This window comes from Periophthalmus magnuspinnatus, chromosome 9 (assembly GCF_009829125.3).
Source record: "Periophthalmus magnuspinnatus isolate fPerMag1 chromosome 9, fPerMag1.2.pri, whole genome shotgun sequence".
Taxonomy (NCBI): domain Eukaryota; kingdom Metazoa; phylum Chordata; class Actinopteri; order Gobiiformes; family Gobiidae; genus Periophthalmus; species Periophthalmus magnuspinnatus.
In genome coordinates this window covers 25,764,989-25,781,446 of record NC_047134.1, presented here as the reverse complement: position 1 = coordinate 25,781,446, position 16,458 = coordinate 25,764,989, and the positions used below count along the sequence as shown (strand labels likewise).

The 16,458-nt window shown below is 38.5% G+C and overlaps 1 protein-coding gene across 19 annotated transcripts in view; it reads left to right on the top strand.

The window, feature by feature from the left end:
- Positions 1 to 16,458, top strand: part of camk2b1 (calcium/calmodulin-dependent protein kinase (CaM kinase) II beta 1) — a 99,622-nt gene that overhangs the window by 73,198 nt on the left and 9,966 nt on the right. For 12 of the 19 annotated variants that reach the window (XM_033972280.2, XM_055224372.1, XM_055224373.1 and 9 more), the window contains 2 exons: positions 6,739 to 6,783; positions 11,548 to 11,596. In XM_033972280.2, coding sequence (XP_033828171.1) covers positions 6,739 to 6,783; positions 11,548 to 11,596 — 94 coding nt within the window. The remainder of the gene's footprint in view (positions 1 to 6,738; positions 6,784 to 11,547; positions 11,597 to 16,458) is intronic. The other 7 variants (XM_055224380.1, XM_055224377.1, XM_055224379.1 and 4 more) reach the window with 1 other exon arrangement.

The window sequence follows — 16,458 nt, the reverse complement described above, 5'->3', positions numbered from 1 at the left end:
CCTATGTGCTGCTCCGGTCACAGCAGTTAGAAGAAGCAGCAGGTGGTGTCACGGAATATTTGGCTTTGACAGGTGGAGATGTTTAAGCGTGACACAGTTCAGATGGATGCACTGCTGTGGTGTGGAGGGTGGAGTGAAAGTTGAGCAAAGAGGAGCAGACAGACAGCTCCTGTAGGGATAGTGGTTATGTTATATCGGCTCCTTCTGCTGGAGGAAAGTAAAAATAAAAGAGGTAGATCTGTGTTTTTATGTGTTCTTGTTGTTGCTCATAATATCAGTTAGAAGGCGTTACAGTACAATACAGGCATTTTTTTCAGGCATGATGACATAGACGTTTTTAATATATATATTACACAAAATTGAGCTTTAAGACATGTTATAATGTTGTTACCTCATCAAAAACATACCTGGAGTTGTGTTTTGTTTCATGTTTGTGTGTTAAACGTGCGAATGAAACAAAACACAACTCCAGGTATGTTTAGTGTCAGTATCAGATCAGTGTAAAATGGGCCCTTTAAAATTTGAATTAACCTTTTAATTAAACATTGAACTCACCTTTAATTATATATAGAAAAAGAACATGTACTTGTAATGAATAATAGTAAGCACTGCGTAAAGTCCAACTTATAAAGTCTAGATGAAAGGTATGTAACTGCTCACTTACCAAATCAATACAGAACACCCTAATTATTCACCGCAATGAGTTTATAAGCACTTTTTAAAACTTCCAAAGACCTGAGCTCACAGTTAATTCTGGAAATATTTTTTTAAAAGGCTTGATGAACAAAATTTAAAATATGAATGAAGAAAGTTTTGGTGTTGAGAGAGGGAAAAAAATCTGAAAAATAAATGAACTAAGAAGTACATTAAGACACCTGTGCAGGTTCTAGTATGTATTAGATAATGAAGTAACACTTTATAATAACTACATCTATTCATGCCTTAGTATAGCATGAAGAAACACTGAATTCATAATGAACAAATAGTAAAAGAAAAAGCTGAATAAAAACCTTTTTAAATTCTGGTCAGATTGCTGGTAGACACTGCCTTATGTCTGCCTGAAGGGAGGAGGTAGTTACACTGAAACTAACAACTCTCTTTAACACCCCCCTCAAACCATTTCTTTTCTTTGGCTAAGATATCTACCTCACTATCTTCAAAAGAGTAAAGACGTTTGGATGTTCTAACATTGTTTCCTCATCACAAACATACCTGGAGTTTTGTTTTGTTTCATTCATTCATGTTTAACTCACAAACCCTGCATATTTTAGCTGAGTTCTTCTCTCACATGGAAAACACTTTGTTCCACTTTGTGTTGTGACAGATAATGATAATAATGTAAGATTACTCTAACACGTGTGAATGAAACAAAACACAACTCCAGGTATGTTTTTCAGGAGGTAACAACATTATAACATGGCCTAAAGCTCAAAAGAGTAAATTTTGCGTAATATAGGAGCTTTAAGTAGTTGCCAAGCCTGAATCCTTCTTAATAACCTACTTGTTTATATAAATTAAGTGTTGCTTCATGTTTATTAAGACTAATTAAAATGCAATTATTATAAAATGTTACAGAAAATTGGTTGTTTATTTAGCCATAACTTGTGCTAGCCATGTTAAGTCCCCACCTCTATTACTCCATCCATCCCTGTGTTTTTTATACAAGCCTCAGCCAGAAGCTGCTCAGGAATAAATAACTGTCCATGAGCAGAAGTCTAAAGGCCCAGCTAATGACCTCACCCACTTAGACATGGCACACAGCTGAAGACCCGGAGGACCGGGCGTTTACGTGTCGCTCTGGCTCGGGCTAAATATAACGCCGTCACACAAGCTACAAGGCTCCAGGCATGTGATGACAATGTGCCCGTCACGAGGAAGTGCAAACAGCTACACCATCCTCTTAAGCTTATTGTTGAGTTTTTATTATTTGGTTTTAAGAGAAGAAATTCAGATTGTCAGAGAAGTGTACTGGGAAGGCAAATTTATCTGTATAGCACAATTGGTACACAAAGTAATTCAAAGTGCTTTACAGAATAAGAAAGACATAAAATTACAATACAAACAAATCAAAACATAAATAATCATCATAAAATTAACATTAAAAGAGAAGCAGAATAAAAACCTTTCAGTCGTGTGCACAGCTAAACAGAACTCTTTGGAGCCTGGATTTAAACATTGTCAAAGTAGAGGTCTATTGGGCCGTGGGTATTGATGCATGATAAAGCTGGAGACATTTTTTTACTTCTAGAAATCTATCCCTCTTTAGACATTTGTAAAGCCAGTATTATCAACTGTGATTCAGAATATCTGTTCAAAACTTGATATTTTTACCCAAATCATTTTATATATATATATATATATATATATATATATATATATATATATATATATATATATATATATATATATATATATATATATATATATATAAAATTTGCTAACATGGAATTTTCAATTAATTTTGTATTTAAAAACATAAAAATAGCATTTATTAATTTCAGCATGAACACATAAGACATTTAGACACTGTTGCTCTGTGAGTGACAGTAGTAGTTGGTTGTCCACTGATCTGAAGGTTGGCAGTTTCTTGACTTGGTTGAGTGGTCAGACCTACAGACCCACAGGTTGGTGATGCAATTCCAGCTCCCAGACATGAGTGCTGTTGTTGTGTCCTTGGGCAAGACACTTAACCCACCTTGCCTCCAGTGTCTGCATACACTGGTGTGTGAATTTGTGTGCTATATGAAAATGTGACCATTTACCATAAAAACTGCAATTTATGCCGATAGTCTACTTGAAATAATTAGGTTTGAGATTAAGGGTCTCAACAATTTAGTTTAGGAGCATTTACATTTGAGGGAATACTGAAAAAAAAAAAAAAAATTCTGCTCCCAGCGTAGCCGTATACTTACACAAACAAGACAAGACAATTTTTTTTCACAACACAACATATAAAACGCATACACATGTATCTAAACAAGAAAATATCTATTAAAATAACATCTAAACAACAGTCACGTCTACCCCAGCTCTTCATATCACGTGTTCTGCTGATATTAGTTCAAATATGTCTCTCTTGCCTGTGCAACGTGAGCCCATTCGTGTTTAATCTGGATTTAATATGGCTCTGCGTACAAGTGTGCAGAGAAGTGTGGGCACATCCGCTGAGGCAACAACAGCTTTTTTCTGTTCCTTGAAGGGATAAGAGAGTGGGAAGACTGCTCTTATCTCCAAAGCTGTTGCCAGGGATGTCAGCTATGTGCTGTGTAGCCCATTGGCACGTGGGCCACTGTGATTATAAACATCACTATACCATGCCTGGCTATTATTTCTGCTAGTTTATATGAATGTCCTATTTACAGGAGCAGCTATTTGAGAAAATGAGTTTGAAGGATCTATGCATTTTGTGGAGAGATAATCATAGGTTGCCAGGTTTACTGCTTTTGTCCAATCACGGATATTTTTAGATGAGAGCCATGTAGAAACAACTGTGGCTAACCCTGAGCGCAGATTTGTTTGCCATGGTTCAATATTGAGTTGAGGACAGGGAGTGAGTGAGTGGGGCAAGGAATTTAAACTGAAATACGTTCTTTAGTCACGGTTCAAAATTTGGTAAGGCACTGTGTCGCAAAGCTAACAGTAAAAGACAAAATTGGTTGTGAGAACATTTGAGGGAAGACAGCAAAATTAACTGCTAAACTAATACAAGGATGAAACTACAGAATATTTTGTTGTTTACGATTGATCTATTGATAGCGATTGATCTATTGTCTATTTCCATGGCGTCATCAGCACTGGCCCTTCCTCCTAATCTGCAGACCCTTGGCACTTTGTTCTCTTGTATTGCATTATCTCTGGCTGCAGCTCCCGTTGCCCTAGGTGACAGTTGCTCTGACAACCCCAGCATCTTCATCAGGGATACAGCGGCGGATTGGTCATCATAGGGGTGTCACTTCCTGGAAACGTGCTGTCTGCAGCAGTGGAGAGAGGGCAGGGAGCTTGTCACTCAGAGCGTTTAACTAGCAGATCTTGTCAGACTGCAGACAGCTGTGAGGAGAGGGACTTAAGACAGGGAGGGACGTACCAAATGTTTCAAATCTTTACAATTTTAACACAAAATTGTCAAGGCTGCAATTAGGCTATTAATTACATAATCTTCCGTGAAAGTACAATGGCCTTAACAATGCTTGTCAAAAAAATGCCACTACTACTGCATGACACAGTAAGAAAAAATCACTGTTTCAAATGAGACCTTATCTTTCTTTTGGTAGTTTTAAAGAGAGTGCAGACTTCAGGTTGGCCAGCGCTATGTGTCAGAAGAGCAGCACTTAACTGAAATGGGAAAAAAACTTTTGGTTATTTTGCCTCCCAGAAATGGAATACATTCAAGGACATGCAAAACTGGATAGATTGGTGCCACTAATCTATTTTAATAATCTGGTGGTTTTAATGCTTCAAATGGACCTATGTAGTTTTTCTTTTGTTTGTATCAAGAGTCTGGTACTCTCATTAGGCTCCCCCTGTAGAAATAAAGATACATGAAAATGAAAAATGTAGAATAAAAAAGTAAGATATGTGTTAAAATGAATAGTAAATGCCAAAGTTAACTGTCAACTGGACAAAATGATTAGATATATTATAATGAAAAAGGCGTCTGGGTCCACAATGTAAACATGTTGAAAAGTCAATCAACATTTGCTTTCGTTATAATGTTGATGTATTTTTTATTACAATAATATGCACATTGTTTATTTGATCATATTTGGTTGTCATTGTTCATAAACTGGTCAGAAGCTCCAAGTCGATTGAGCATTTCTAGTTTGCTCTCCTCGCCTGAAATAGAGACTCCAGTGTGCATTCACCTTCCAGTGTTTGTACTTGGAACATGCCATCACCATCAGTTAGTGCACAGTTTTAACAAAACACGATATGAAACTGTTTACTTACCGAGTATTCACTGCCTTATGCTTAACTAGACTTGTAGTCTTTAGTCTTATAGTTCAAAAGTTCATTCTGAGCAGCTTGCAGAGGTGCAGAGCTCACTCACCCATACATAGACCTTCCCCTCTGCCATTTTTGGATTCTCAATAATATCATCCAATCAGAAGGCAGAATGAGTGTCACATGACTCTCTCTCTGAATGAGTGCTAGTGCAACCTCTGGAGTTTGTGAGCTTCCACATGAGGCATGAGTAAGTCTCGTATTTGAGTCCTTGTGCAGGTTAAGACTCTGGTAACCCCGGTTCAGTTGTGATGTTTCTTTTTATCCCAGTAAGAATGTAGGTTGATCATTTTTGAAAGATATACCCACAACCCAAAATCCAGCATAGAATATCATCTTCATTTAAAAAAAACAACAACTGTGTACTGTCTTCACTGCTTCACTGTCAGCGTATAAACCTTAAAATAGTTGATTAAAACAAAAGCAAGCGTGAGAGCGGTGTTATACTGTGCAGTGACTCAGCCGTATCTGAACACACTGCTGCCATTTCCGAGGTTTTGTTTTCTTTGTGAAACATCATCTTTACTCTTTCCAGACGTATTCATTTTGCCTGTGAGTCTGTGGCGTATTCAAACTGTTCTGTATCAAATGTGGTATTCTGCTGTATTAAACTTAGATCCGAAACATGGAGGCTAAAGATCTGTTTATGTTTGACCCGCGGCAGTGACAGAACGCTCTCGCTGTGTGAGCACGGCTGTCCTCATGCCAGACACTTGACCCGGGGCAATGGCTTCTCCTTCTCTTTTTCTGTCTGTCTGTGTAACTTTCTGCCTTTCTCTCCTCTCTCTCACGTGCACTCATCTCTTGTTTTCCCTTTCTCTCCTCTGTCTCTCTCTTTCTCTCTCTCTTTCTCTCTCTCTTACTCTCGCACCCTCATCTCTTGTTCTCTCTTTTTCTCTCTCACTCTTGCACACTTATTACTGGTTCACTCTTTCTCCTCTCTCCCTCTCGCTCTCTCACTCTTGCGCACTCATCTCTTCTTCTCTTTCTCTTCTCTCTCCCTCTCTTTCTTTCTCACCCTCACTCTTTCTTTCTCTTTCTCCCTCTTTCTCTCACTCTCACGCACTTATCTCTTCTCTCTTCCTCTCCTTTCTCCCATCCTCTGTGTCAGTCTCCTGCCCTCATCTTTTGTTCTCTCTTTCTCTCCTCTCTTGCACATCTCTTGTTCTGTTTCTCTTTTCTCTCTCTCTCCCCTCTCACTCTCTCTCGCACACACTCATGTCTTGTCCTCTCGCTTTCTCTTCTTCTCTCTCTGTTTAATGTCCTGCGACTCTGTCTTTCTACCTCTCTCTATTACCCCAACAGACTTCCTTATATCTAACTCTCTCTCTGTCACCCTTAGTCTTGCTTTTTCTCTCGCCTGCTTTTCTCTCTCTTTCTCTCTCTGCTTCCTCCTCTCTTGAAAATGGGGAACAAAACACAAGTGTCTTGAGATTACAGCTCTCAGCTCGTCCGCCCACTCCCTCACTTGAGAGAAAGCCTCGCTCCTCTGCCAACTTTTAACAAGCACTTTCTTGTCATATATATAGCGTTCATATTATCACTATCTTTGTTCCTCGCTGTTCACTTTTAAACCTTTTTGTCATGAGCGTGTATTTGTTTCTTTCTTCACTTTCCCTATTTTCTCCTTTATCTCATATGTGCCATGCTCCTCCACTCGCCCCCTCTTCTCCTCCTCCTTCTCCTCCTCTTCTCCTCCTCCTTCTCCTCCTCTTCCTCCTCCTCCTCCCCCTCCAGGAGCCTCAGACAACTGTCATCCATAACCCAGTGGACGGGACTAAGGTACACTCCATTCAAGCTCCCCAGGCATTCTCTACATCTGTTTTCTTCTCTCTTTCTTTATTCATCAGTTTATCAATCTATCGTTCTTTGCATCAGTGTGGGTGCAGTGACATGGGCTCACACTGTCTCCTGTGCCTGGGTTTTGCTGTGGATAGGAAAACTAAAGATTCAAGTTTATCTCATGTTTAGCACACTGACATCAATTCACATATCATTTTTGTAATGTGTAGTGTTCTTATGAATGCATGGATTTCTTGAGTGACTCATATCTAACAAAGCGTTTGAATAGGCTCTGTGCACTGTAGCGCGCTAGCTAGCTCACTGCGTCTCAAAACTAACAGTCACTTACAGGAAAACATGAAATGAACAACGTATTCAAATTTAAATACATGAAAATAAAAGACTACCCAGTCATTTTTATATGTAGAATACTTCCGTTTGTGGTGTTGTTTTAATATTTATAATAGACTGTATAAAGATGTGGGCTAAGTGAGTGTATCGTCACCCATAGTGCTTGGCTTAAGTCAAATGAAACTCATCAATGCGTGCGGTTATAGAGGCAAATTTGGAGTCGAGTTCCATGTTTCGAATTCTGGCCGCGAGTATCATAGCAACCAAAGAGCCAATCTGGAGCAAGATTGTTGACTGTAACGCCACTTCTCGCCCCCACACCGCTGGTTTAGCGGGAAATGGGCGCTTAGTAATGCTGTCAGTCAAAGCTGTTCCTAATGCTAGCGGGCGTGACGTCGAGGAAATAAGGTGCCCAATTTGTGTTATTATTGTTCATATCTTGATTTATGGACACTATAGCGAAATAAAAATGGATCTTGTAGAGCGGGTTAAGGGTAGAGCAAACATTTTAAGACCAAAATGATGAGCCTGACAGCAGCAGTTATGGAGAGAGGTTCGTCAGTTTTTCAAAAGAAAGTGATTTGGAGTCAGAGCTGCTGAAGCTGGAAGTGCATCCTTGCTCACTTCCTATTTGGAATGCAGCAGCTAGCGGTTTAGCCATTTCCATTTATATATATTTAATTATGCCTCAAAATTAGCATTAGCCTTAGTATTTAACATGTTGTCAGTGACATCCACCCGCTGCTCCCTTTCCACTGCCTGATCTTTAAATATTTATTCATTTTAGTGTGACTCGGCAAAAACCTGATAGAGATAAAATTGGACAGGAAGTAGTGACGCTAATAGTGAGGCTGCCGGGGGCTACTGTGCACAGAGCTTATTGAGCTGATGATTCGTCTCACACCTGCTTGAGACACATGGTTAGTAATAATGAATATAACAGTTTGGTTAGCGATAACCTGCATAATTTGAGTTTGATTGTGTTATTCAAACAGATGGAGACTTAAAAGACAACAACAACTTTGATTCATAGATTGTGTGGGAACTTTATAGGATTTATATATTTATATTTATGTTTGTGTGGGTTTCCTCCAGTTTTCCCTATCAATGTAAACACAGTAAGCTAATCTTCCAGCTAGCTACTCTCTATCAAAACACTGAGAGACCCTACAGCTTAAAGTGCCCTGTGCAACTTTCCTGATACAAAGGGCCTGCTACCTGCTTTTCTTCATGAAAATGTTGTTGCTTTGCCTAAAAATATGTGCTAGTATGGTAATGTATCCATATCCATGAAGGCAAGAGGGTGATGCCACAAGGCCAAGTTATAAGTCAGGTCTATGGAGTGGTGACCGTGCTCGCTATAAGATTGTAAGCTATTTTTTGGCAATTAAACACAATTTTAAGTAGTTAGTTTTAACACTATACATTATCACATTCCTAGCAAAGCAGTAACATTTCTATGGTGAAAAGCAGGTGATTTAACCTCTCAGAAAAATTACGCCGTGCATCTTTAAAGGTCCTATATTATGCAAAAATTACTTTTGTGAGCATAAGTTGTTTTTTGTCTTATTCACACATGTTTGAGTAACCCTTTATTATTACTCTGTCTACAACATCTCCAAAGCTCAAACTGCACTGTTCCATCTTGTGATGTCATGAATTGGTAGTTTTCAAGTTAACAGCTCCTTTTACCTTTAGTTCAGTATAGAGTGGCTATTCCAGGGCTGAAATTATCCAAATGATTCTGTATGATTCTGTGAAGATGTATGGAGTTTAAAAACACAGTGAATTGCTGGCTGTTATCATGTGACATCACAAGGTGGAACAGAGTGTTTTCTGTTTTAGAGGAGAACTTCCTAAATATGCAGGGTGTGTGTGTTAAACATGTGAATAAAACAAAACACAACTTCAGGTATGTTTGTGATAAGTAAACAACATTATAACGTAGATTAAAAAAACACCACAATATGGACTCTTTAGCCTACCAAGTGAACTTTTAGCTGGACGTTCACATGGGACTTTTTCTGACAGACTCACCTTCTGCATAACAACATGAGCCAGGCTTAGCCAAATAAGTCAGGCTTATGGAGTGAGCAACTTTAGTGGAACAGATATGAACCCTAACTGTGCCAATGGTAACCATAGACTGTATAAAGAAGTGGACTAAGGGAGTGTGACGTCACTCATAGCATTTGTCTCCAGTTAAATGAAGCTCATCGAGGCTCGCAGTTATAGGGGTGAATTTGGAGACTAGTTCCATATTAGGAATTCGAACCTTGAGTATCATAGCAACCAAATAGCCAGCGCAAGACTATTGAAGGTATCGCCCCTTTCCTCCCGCACCACTGGTTTAGCAGGGAGCGGACGCTTAGCAACACTGTTAATCAAACCTGTTGCTAATGCTAGTGGGAGCAACTTCAGCGAAAGAGGGCAGCTGCTTGGTCTGTTATTAACATTCATATCCTCATTTAGAGACAAATAGTGAAATAAAAATACTATGATCATGCAGAGCAGGTTAATACAAACATTTTAAGACCAAGATCAGACCAGTCTGACAGCAGCAGTTACAAAGAAAGTTGGCAACAGTTTGTTAATAGAAAGTGAATTGCAGCCAGAGTCAGTGGCGCCGGAGGCTCACCCATGTTTATTTCCTATTTGAAACGCAGCGGCTAACGGGTTAGCTCCATCCATTTATATATACAGTCTATGGTGGTAACCTAATTCTCCTGACAGGTTCACCAAGCCCCATTGAATCATGGGTCAAATGCTGAGGACCGTATAGAACTTCCCTTATAAAACAGTAGTAATAAGCAGTAATCTCATTGATAGGGCTGTTTTACAGGTTTATATAGAGTAGAGCTTATATTACACATACTAGGGGGAATCACGTCTGTATCATGTTTGGTATGAAGTAACAAACCTATAGACTTGTAGACATTTTTCCTCGTAATCCACCGTCTCTGTGTCACTGTCCACTTTATCTCGTCTCTGTAAAACACGCTTCCGGTGCATGGATTTTGTCTCTCAGTCACACACAGTTTAATGAGGTTGCCAGCTCTCCTCGTCTCCCCTTGACATACCAAAGAGTGTAGGTCCTTTTTATCTGCTAATTGGAGTTTAATGCTCACAACTCCAATGGCTTAGGCCTATAAGAACCAGCGGAGAGCGAGAGAGACAGTGAGACAGGATTTAGCAGGGTCAAGCCCAATAGAGAGCTACTGTCCAGACCGAATAGAACCATTTAGGCAGGTACTAACACAGAAGAAAGATGGAGGATGGAATATGACTTAAGTGGACTTAAAAAATAAATAGTTGAGTTGAAAATTTCTGTATTCGTCCAAATATGTTTTTGTATACAGACATTTTAAATAGGCTTTTATTTTTTTTTACATTTTTTAAAGGTGCATTGTGTAACTTTTCTCGTAGGGGATCCACCACCAGCTTGAGATGTTATTGCGTTGCCAGGAACTAGAAATCGTCCTATATGGGGTTTTTCATGGCCAATACGATTACCAAATGCCAAACCGAACATTTAGAATACAGAGCACTGGTGACAGATATAGAGGGCCGATTTAGATTATTTTCCCCAAATTATGTAATTTAAATTTACTCTAAACTCCCCAAGCTCTTTTTTACGACAATCCCATAAGAGAGCTGTAGACACATTTTGTGCAAGTCTTAATATAAAGCTTTGTGTGGATTTTTTATGCAGCAGATCGACCAAAACAAAGTATCGGTCTCTGTCGGAGATTTAAGGCCAATAGCAGATACGCTAAAAAAAAGTTCAAATATTGGGCTGATATATCTGCCAAACAATATATTGCTGTATTAAACACATTAAACTTCTATCTTTATTTACTTATTTATCTGATTAGAGGTTAGGGTTGGGGTTAGAGGATAAGGTTAGATTTAGGCTTAAGGTTAGGGTTAGAGTTAGTGATTAGGGTTCGGGCCTAGGTGTTAGGGAAAGTGAGTAGGTGACGGACCCCCCCACTAGAAAAGCTGCATATTGCACTTTTAATTTTACTATATATATACTATAGTACTATATATACTATTTATATTTTACTATATAGTGGTCCCTCGCGGGGTTACGCTCTAAAAATAACCCATAATAAGCGAAATCTGCAAAGTAGTCAGCTTTATTTTTTAGAATTATTATATATGTTTTAAGGCTGTAAAAGTCCTCACCACACACTTTATACATTTTTCACATTCACATTTAGTCTTTAGCTATTGTGTTTCCAGATAGGTCATATTTTTAGCCTCCATAAAGACGGTGCTCCTGCTTTTCTCTGCTTTGTAACATACTTGCTGGTTTGTGTGGGCGTTCTGGTTCTGTCTGTCTCCCATTCATTTATAACTGAGTGTAAATGTGGCCAATGCAAAACCAAACTTACCATTTTGTTTCAGGAGTCATCGGACAGCAGCAACACCACTGTGGAGGATGAAGATGTGAAAGGTAAGACTACACAAAACTTTAAGTCAAAATGAAATAACTGTGAGACTTTTAAAAGATGTATATGTATAATCATCAGTGTCCGCTGGTCTGCAGATCTAATAACACTTGTGATATATAATGACAGAAAAGTTGTTTATGTTTTCATGTTGAGTTTTGGTTTGCAAGCCAGTTATACAGTCAGAAAGCGGAACGTGCCCTTTGCTTTGGGTTGCCAGATATTAAGACTAAAACCAGCTTGCACTAAACCCAGTGATGTCTATGATCTGTTGTCTTCTCAGTATACGACAGCTAATGGCAATCCAGGTTCAGTTGTGATCGTGAGTTCAGAAGGTTAAGAGTTTGTTGTGTTGAAATAAACTACATAATGTGGGTTTGTGGATATTATGATTTCAAATGTAATGAATTCTAGCAACAAAAACAGATATTAGCATGTGTGGGCTTGAGTAGCATTGGTGACACTTTAAATTAATCACTGGCATTCCTGCTCTTTGGTGACCCGTTAGCGACCCCTGTTGGTGCTTCGGGGAACTACCTGATTCTACGGCAGTGTTGTTTGGGGCCATAGCTTAGGGGAGGCATTTATTTGTTTGTGTGTCTGGCTTTCCCAAACTGTTTGTTGAAACCCCAGTACCAGGAATCGCACCTCTCCAATACCCCACCCTCCCCAGCCCTCCTTCTAATCCCTGTGCTGTCAACCTGCCACAGAGTTTGTCACCATGGGCGCCTGCTGTTTGGGAATATCTTTAGGACATTGTGTCAGGCTTCAAAAATATCCCGTACCTATCTTTAAAGTGATTATGACAGTTTAGGCTACTCAGAACAGAATTTGATATTTAAGATTTTACTGGGCAGCAGATGTGACATAAGTAGACATAACTGTTACTTAGCAACCGTTAACAAGAGCCAAAACATGCCGAAATTGGACTAGAGTTATGATTAACTAATACAAATAAAATACAACACATTTATTTTCTTACTAGAATGTTTAAACTGACAAAAAAATGCCTTCCATATGTGTAAATTGTCTGCATTTTGGATGAACTCACCACCTATGAACTCACCTCACTACCTCCTGTATTTTTTTTTACTTTTATTCTCAGCTTTTTTTCACAAACTGCCACTTAACTAAAATAAAACTATGATAAATATTTACTACATGTACTGTCTGACAAAATCACTAGACCACAATATGAAATATGAAAAGGTGTTATAGGCCCGTGTGTACTTTAAAGGTCAACAAAAACACAACTCCAGGTATGTTTGTGATGAGGAAACAACATTATAACATACATCAGAAAATAGCATAATATGAGCCCCTTAAGCTTAATGCGTTTATGCAAAGACTATTATGAAGAGGAGGCTTTCTAAACATGCGTGCTCTCCACATCTAGTACAATGCATCTAAATCAGGTCAGGAATGGAGAGATTCTGTGCCAAGCAAACAGAACAAAATGTGCTCCTCTCCCGCTCCCCGTAGAGGCTTTGCAGAGATGTCACACACTCCACCAGCTCTATCAGGGACACAAAAGGTAGTGAAAGAATGAGGAAATCACAAGGGCTCGTCAAAGTAAGTTTGGTTTGTAACTAGTGCTCTGTTTTTAGCTCACGTCTCATGGGCCATAGCCTCCATTTCTTTGGCACAACACAAATCTGGCCTTTGGTGTGTGACCTCACTATTATGTTAGTATCATGTCTGTAATGTAATAAGGTTGCTCTGTTTTTATCTCAGATCTTTCTATCTTCGTAACCTGTAAATATAATAAGAATTAACGTGTAAAAAAGCAAATGGTCTAAAATGTATTAAGGATTCAATCGGCACATGTCCCAAATTGAACTGACAGATAAACCAGTGGTGGAAGTACTCAAATAAAAGTACAGATACAGAGGCAATAAGTTACTCAAGTAAAAGTAAAATTAACACATGAAAAAGTCTATTTAAGTACCCGTTTAAAACTGTATTTGTAGACTAAAAAGTAAGTATTTCACTCTATTAAAAATGATACATAATTTGGTCAGCAGTAACAATACGAATCAGTTTCTTAATTTTTCTGAATGTTGTGTATTTATTTTTTGTTTGCTCAAAGCCAAAGCTTGAGCTCAAAAACTTTAGTCAAGATGTCACCACAAACATGGTAAAAATAATCTCTCAAATCATATGAAAAGCACTTTTTACATTTCAGTCCAGTTAAAAAATATAGTAAAGTAGAAAGCACACCTACTCTCAAATGTAGTAATTAAAAGTAAAAAGTATCCGTAAAATGTACTTAAGTAAAGTATAGATACCTAAAAATTCTGCTTAAGTGCAGTACTACTTATACTTTGTTACCTTCCACCACTGCTGTAAACCTTATCTGTAGTACTTTTTATTTCAAATAGAATGTAACAGTATTTCACAACTAGTGTATATATAACTAAAATTGCATATCAAACAACAGAGGCAATAGATGTATAACATTGTAAATTTTAATATCTCAAATGTCCAACAGATGGCAGTGTTTTTGCTTTACAAACTTGTCAAACTTTAGACAAACAAAATGAACATAAAAGTAGACACATTAAAGAAACAGACCTTGACAAGAAGTTAGCCAAGTTTCACTAGTTGAAACAGTTTGAGCATGTTAGCAGTGTGACCTACATATGTTTAATGTAAAAACCATGTAATACTTTGACTATAAAAAACACTGATTTCATACACAATAGGTATATATGTCAGAGTTGTCACACTGGAGCCACAGTCCCACCTCTCACTGTTAAAAATGTAGAGGGCACGGACACCTTGGGAGGAGGGTCATGGCTAAAGAGGGAGGCGTCTAAAATTAGCCAGCGCCCCAGTGGACAGTTAAAGCTACACTTTCTGTCCTACTAGCGCCACCGCGGGCTAACTCCAGTCTAGCACAGTTTCGAACTCCTTAAGACACATCAGGCAGATAGCGGAGGTGGAGAAAACTACAAGAACCAGGTGAGTGAGGGAGCGGGCTGAATACTTGAGCCGTGTGGATGTTTGGGGGGTTCTTGTGGGGTCAGCGAGTGCTGGGCAGTTGGTTTGAAACCCAATCCCCATGTGGCGTTTAGAACATCTGACAACATGTCTGTGTTATTACTCTCATTGCTTTTATAGTGAAGCATACTTTACTGCAGTATGGGGGGGCTTCTGCAACGCATTCTCAGGAACCTAACCAACTAAAAGTAGTAAAATACAGATTTTAGGTATCTGAACTTTACTTAAGTTAATTTTACAGTGAATACTTTTTATTTTTACTTCACTACATTTGAGAGCAGGTATCTGTACTTTCTACTCCACTACATTTTTGAACTGGACTGAAAAGTAAAAATATTTTTTATTATTGTTTGAGACCTGCTGAAAAGACTGAGGGGTTTATTTTTAACATGTTCATAGTTTGACAAAACAAAAATATAAAACAACAAAAAAAACAAATAAAAACAGCTAGAATAAAAAGATGGGTTTAGTTTTCTGGTGAGCTAAATTCAGCACAAATATTTATCAAAATCACTACATTTGAAGCGTTATTAGATCTCAAAAACTGCGCATAAATACTTTTAAGTACATTTTTAAACAGGTACTTTAGTATTTTTACCTAAGTAGATTTTTTCATGTGATACTTTTACTTGAGTATTTTTTTTGCTCCAGTATCTGTACTTTAACTTGAGTAACAAAACCAAGTACTTCTTCCACTGCTGCTCAATTTCAATAGCTATATTTGTGAATTTACTTTTTGACTATTTGATGACAAAATACAGTGTAAACAATAGGGAAATGTGGCTCTTGCCCCTCATCTGGCAACACTGCAGAACTCCATAGAAATACACTGGTAAAAGTAATTGTGAAAAGTAAACAAAAAAGTAAAGTAAATAGATTGTATGTGTAAATGGACATAGCTAACCCGCTATCTGTTGCGTTCCAAATAGGAAGTGATCATGGACACCTCCGGCTCCATCGACTCTGGCTCCAATTCACTTTGCATGGAAATATTGTCACCCCTCTCTCTGTAACTGTTACAGTGAGCCTCGTCATGTTGGTCTTAAAATGTTCGTTTCATTTCGCTATTGTCCCGGTGATTCAAGATATGAACATTAATAACAGACAAATCAGGCCCCTTTTTTCCCTGAGGTTACTCCCACTAGTGCTAGTAACAGTTTTGATTGACAGTGTTGCTCAACCTCCACTCACTGCCAAACCAGCGGTGTGGGTGAGAAGGGGTGTTTGCTTCAACAGGCAAGGCAAGTTTATTTGTATAGCACAATTCGTACACAAGGTAATTCAAAGTGCTTTACAGAATAGAAAAGACATTAAAATCACACAAATCAAAACATAAATAATTACAAATAATCATCAGAAAATTGACATTAAAACAGAAGAGTCATATGCACAGCTAAACAAAACTGTTTTGAGCCAGGATTTAAATATTATCAAAGTGGAGGCCTGTCTCACATCTTTAGGAAGACTGTTCCAGGTTTTAGCTGCATGAAATTGAAATGCTGATTCCACATGTTTAGTCCTGGTTTAGTCCTGACTCTGGGCACCAGCAGGAGGCCAGTCACTGAAGTCCTCAGAGTGTGAGTTGGTTCATACACACACACGCATACATATACAGTCTGTTTTTCCCTAAAGAAGTTGCTGCCTTTGCACTTTGGAATTAATCAGATTTTGTATCAGATTCTTCAGAGTTTTGGTTGGTCCTGTGCAGTGTCTTGTGCTCAGAGCGCTGATTAGGCAAATAGGCGCTAACGAGCAGCAGATACAGCTCTCATTATCCCAGCCGTCAATGTTGTCATCCATCCTCTGGTCTTTGGCTGCTCTCCCATTACCGCTCACCGAGTTCGGCTCCAGCCAGCTAAAATCC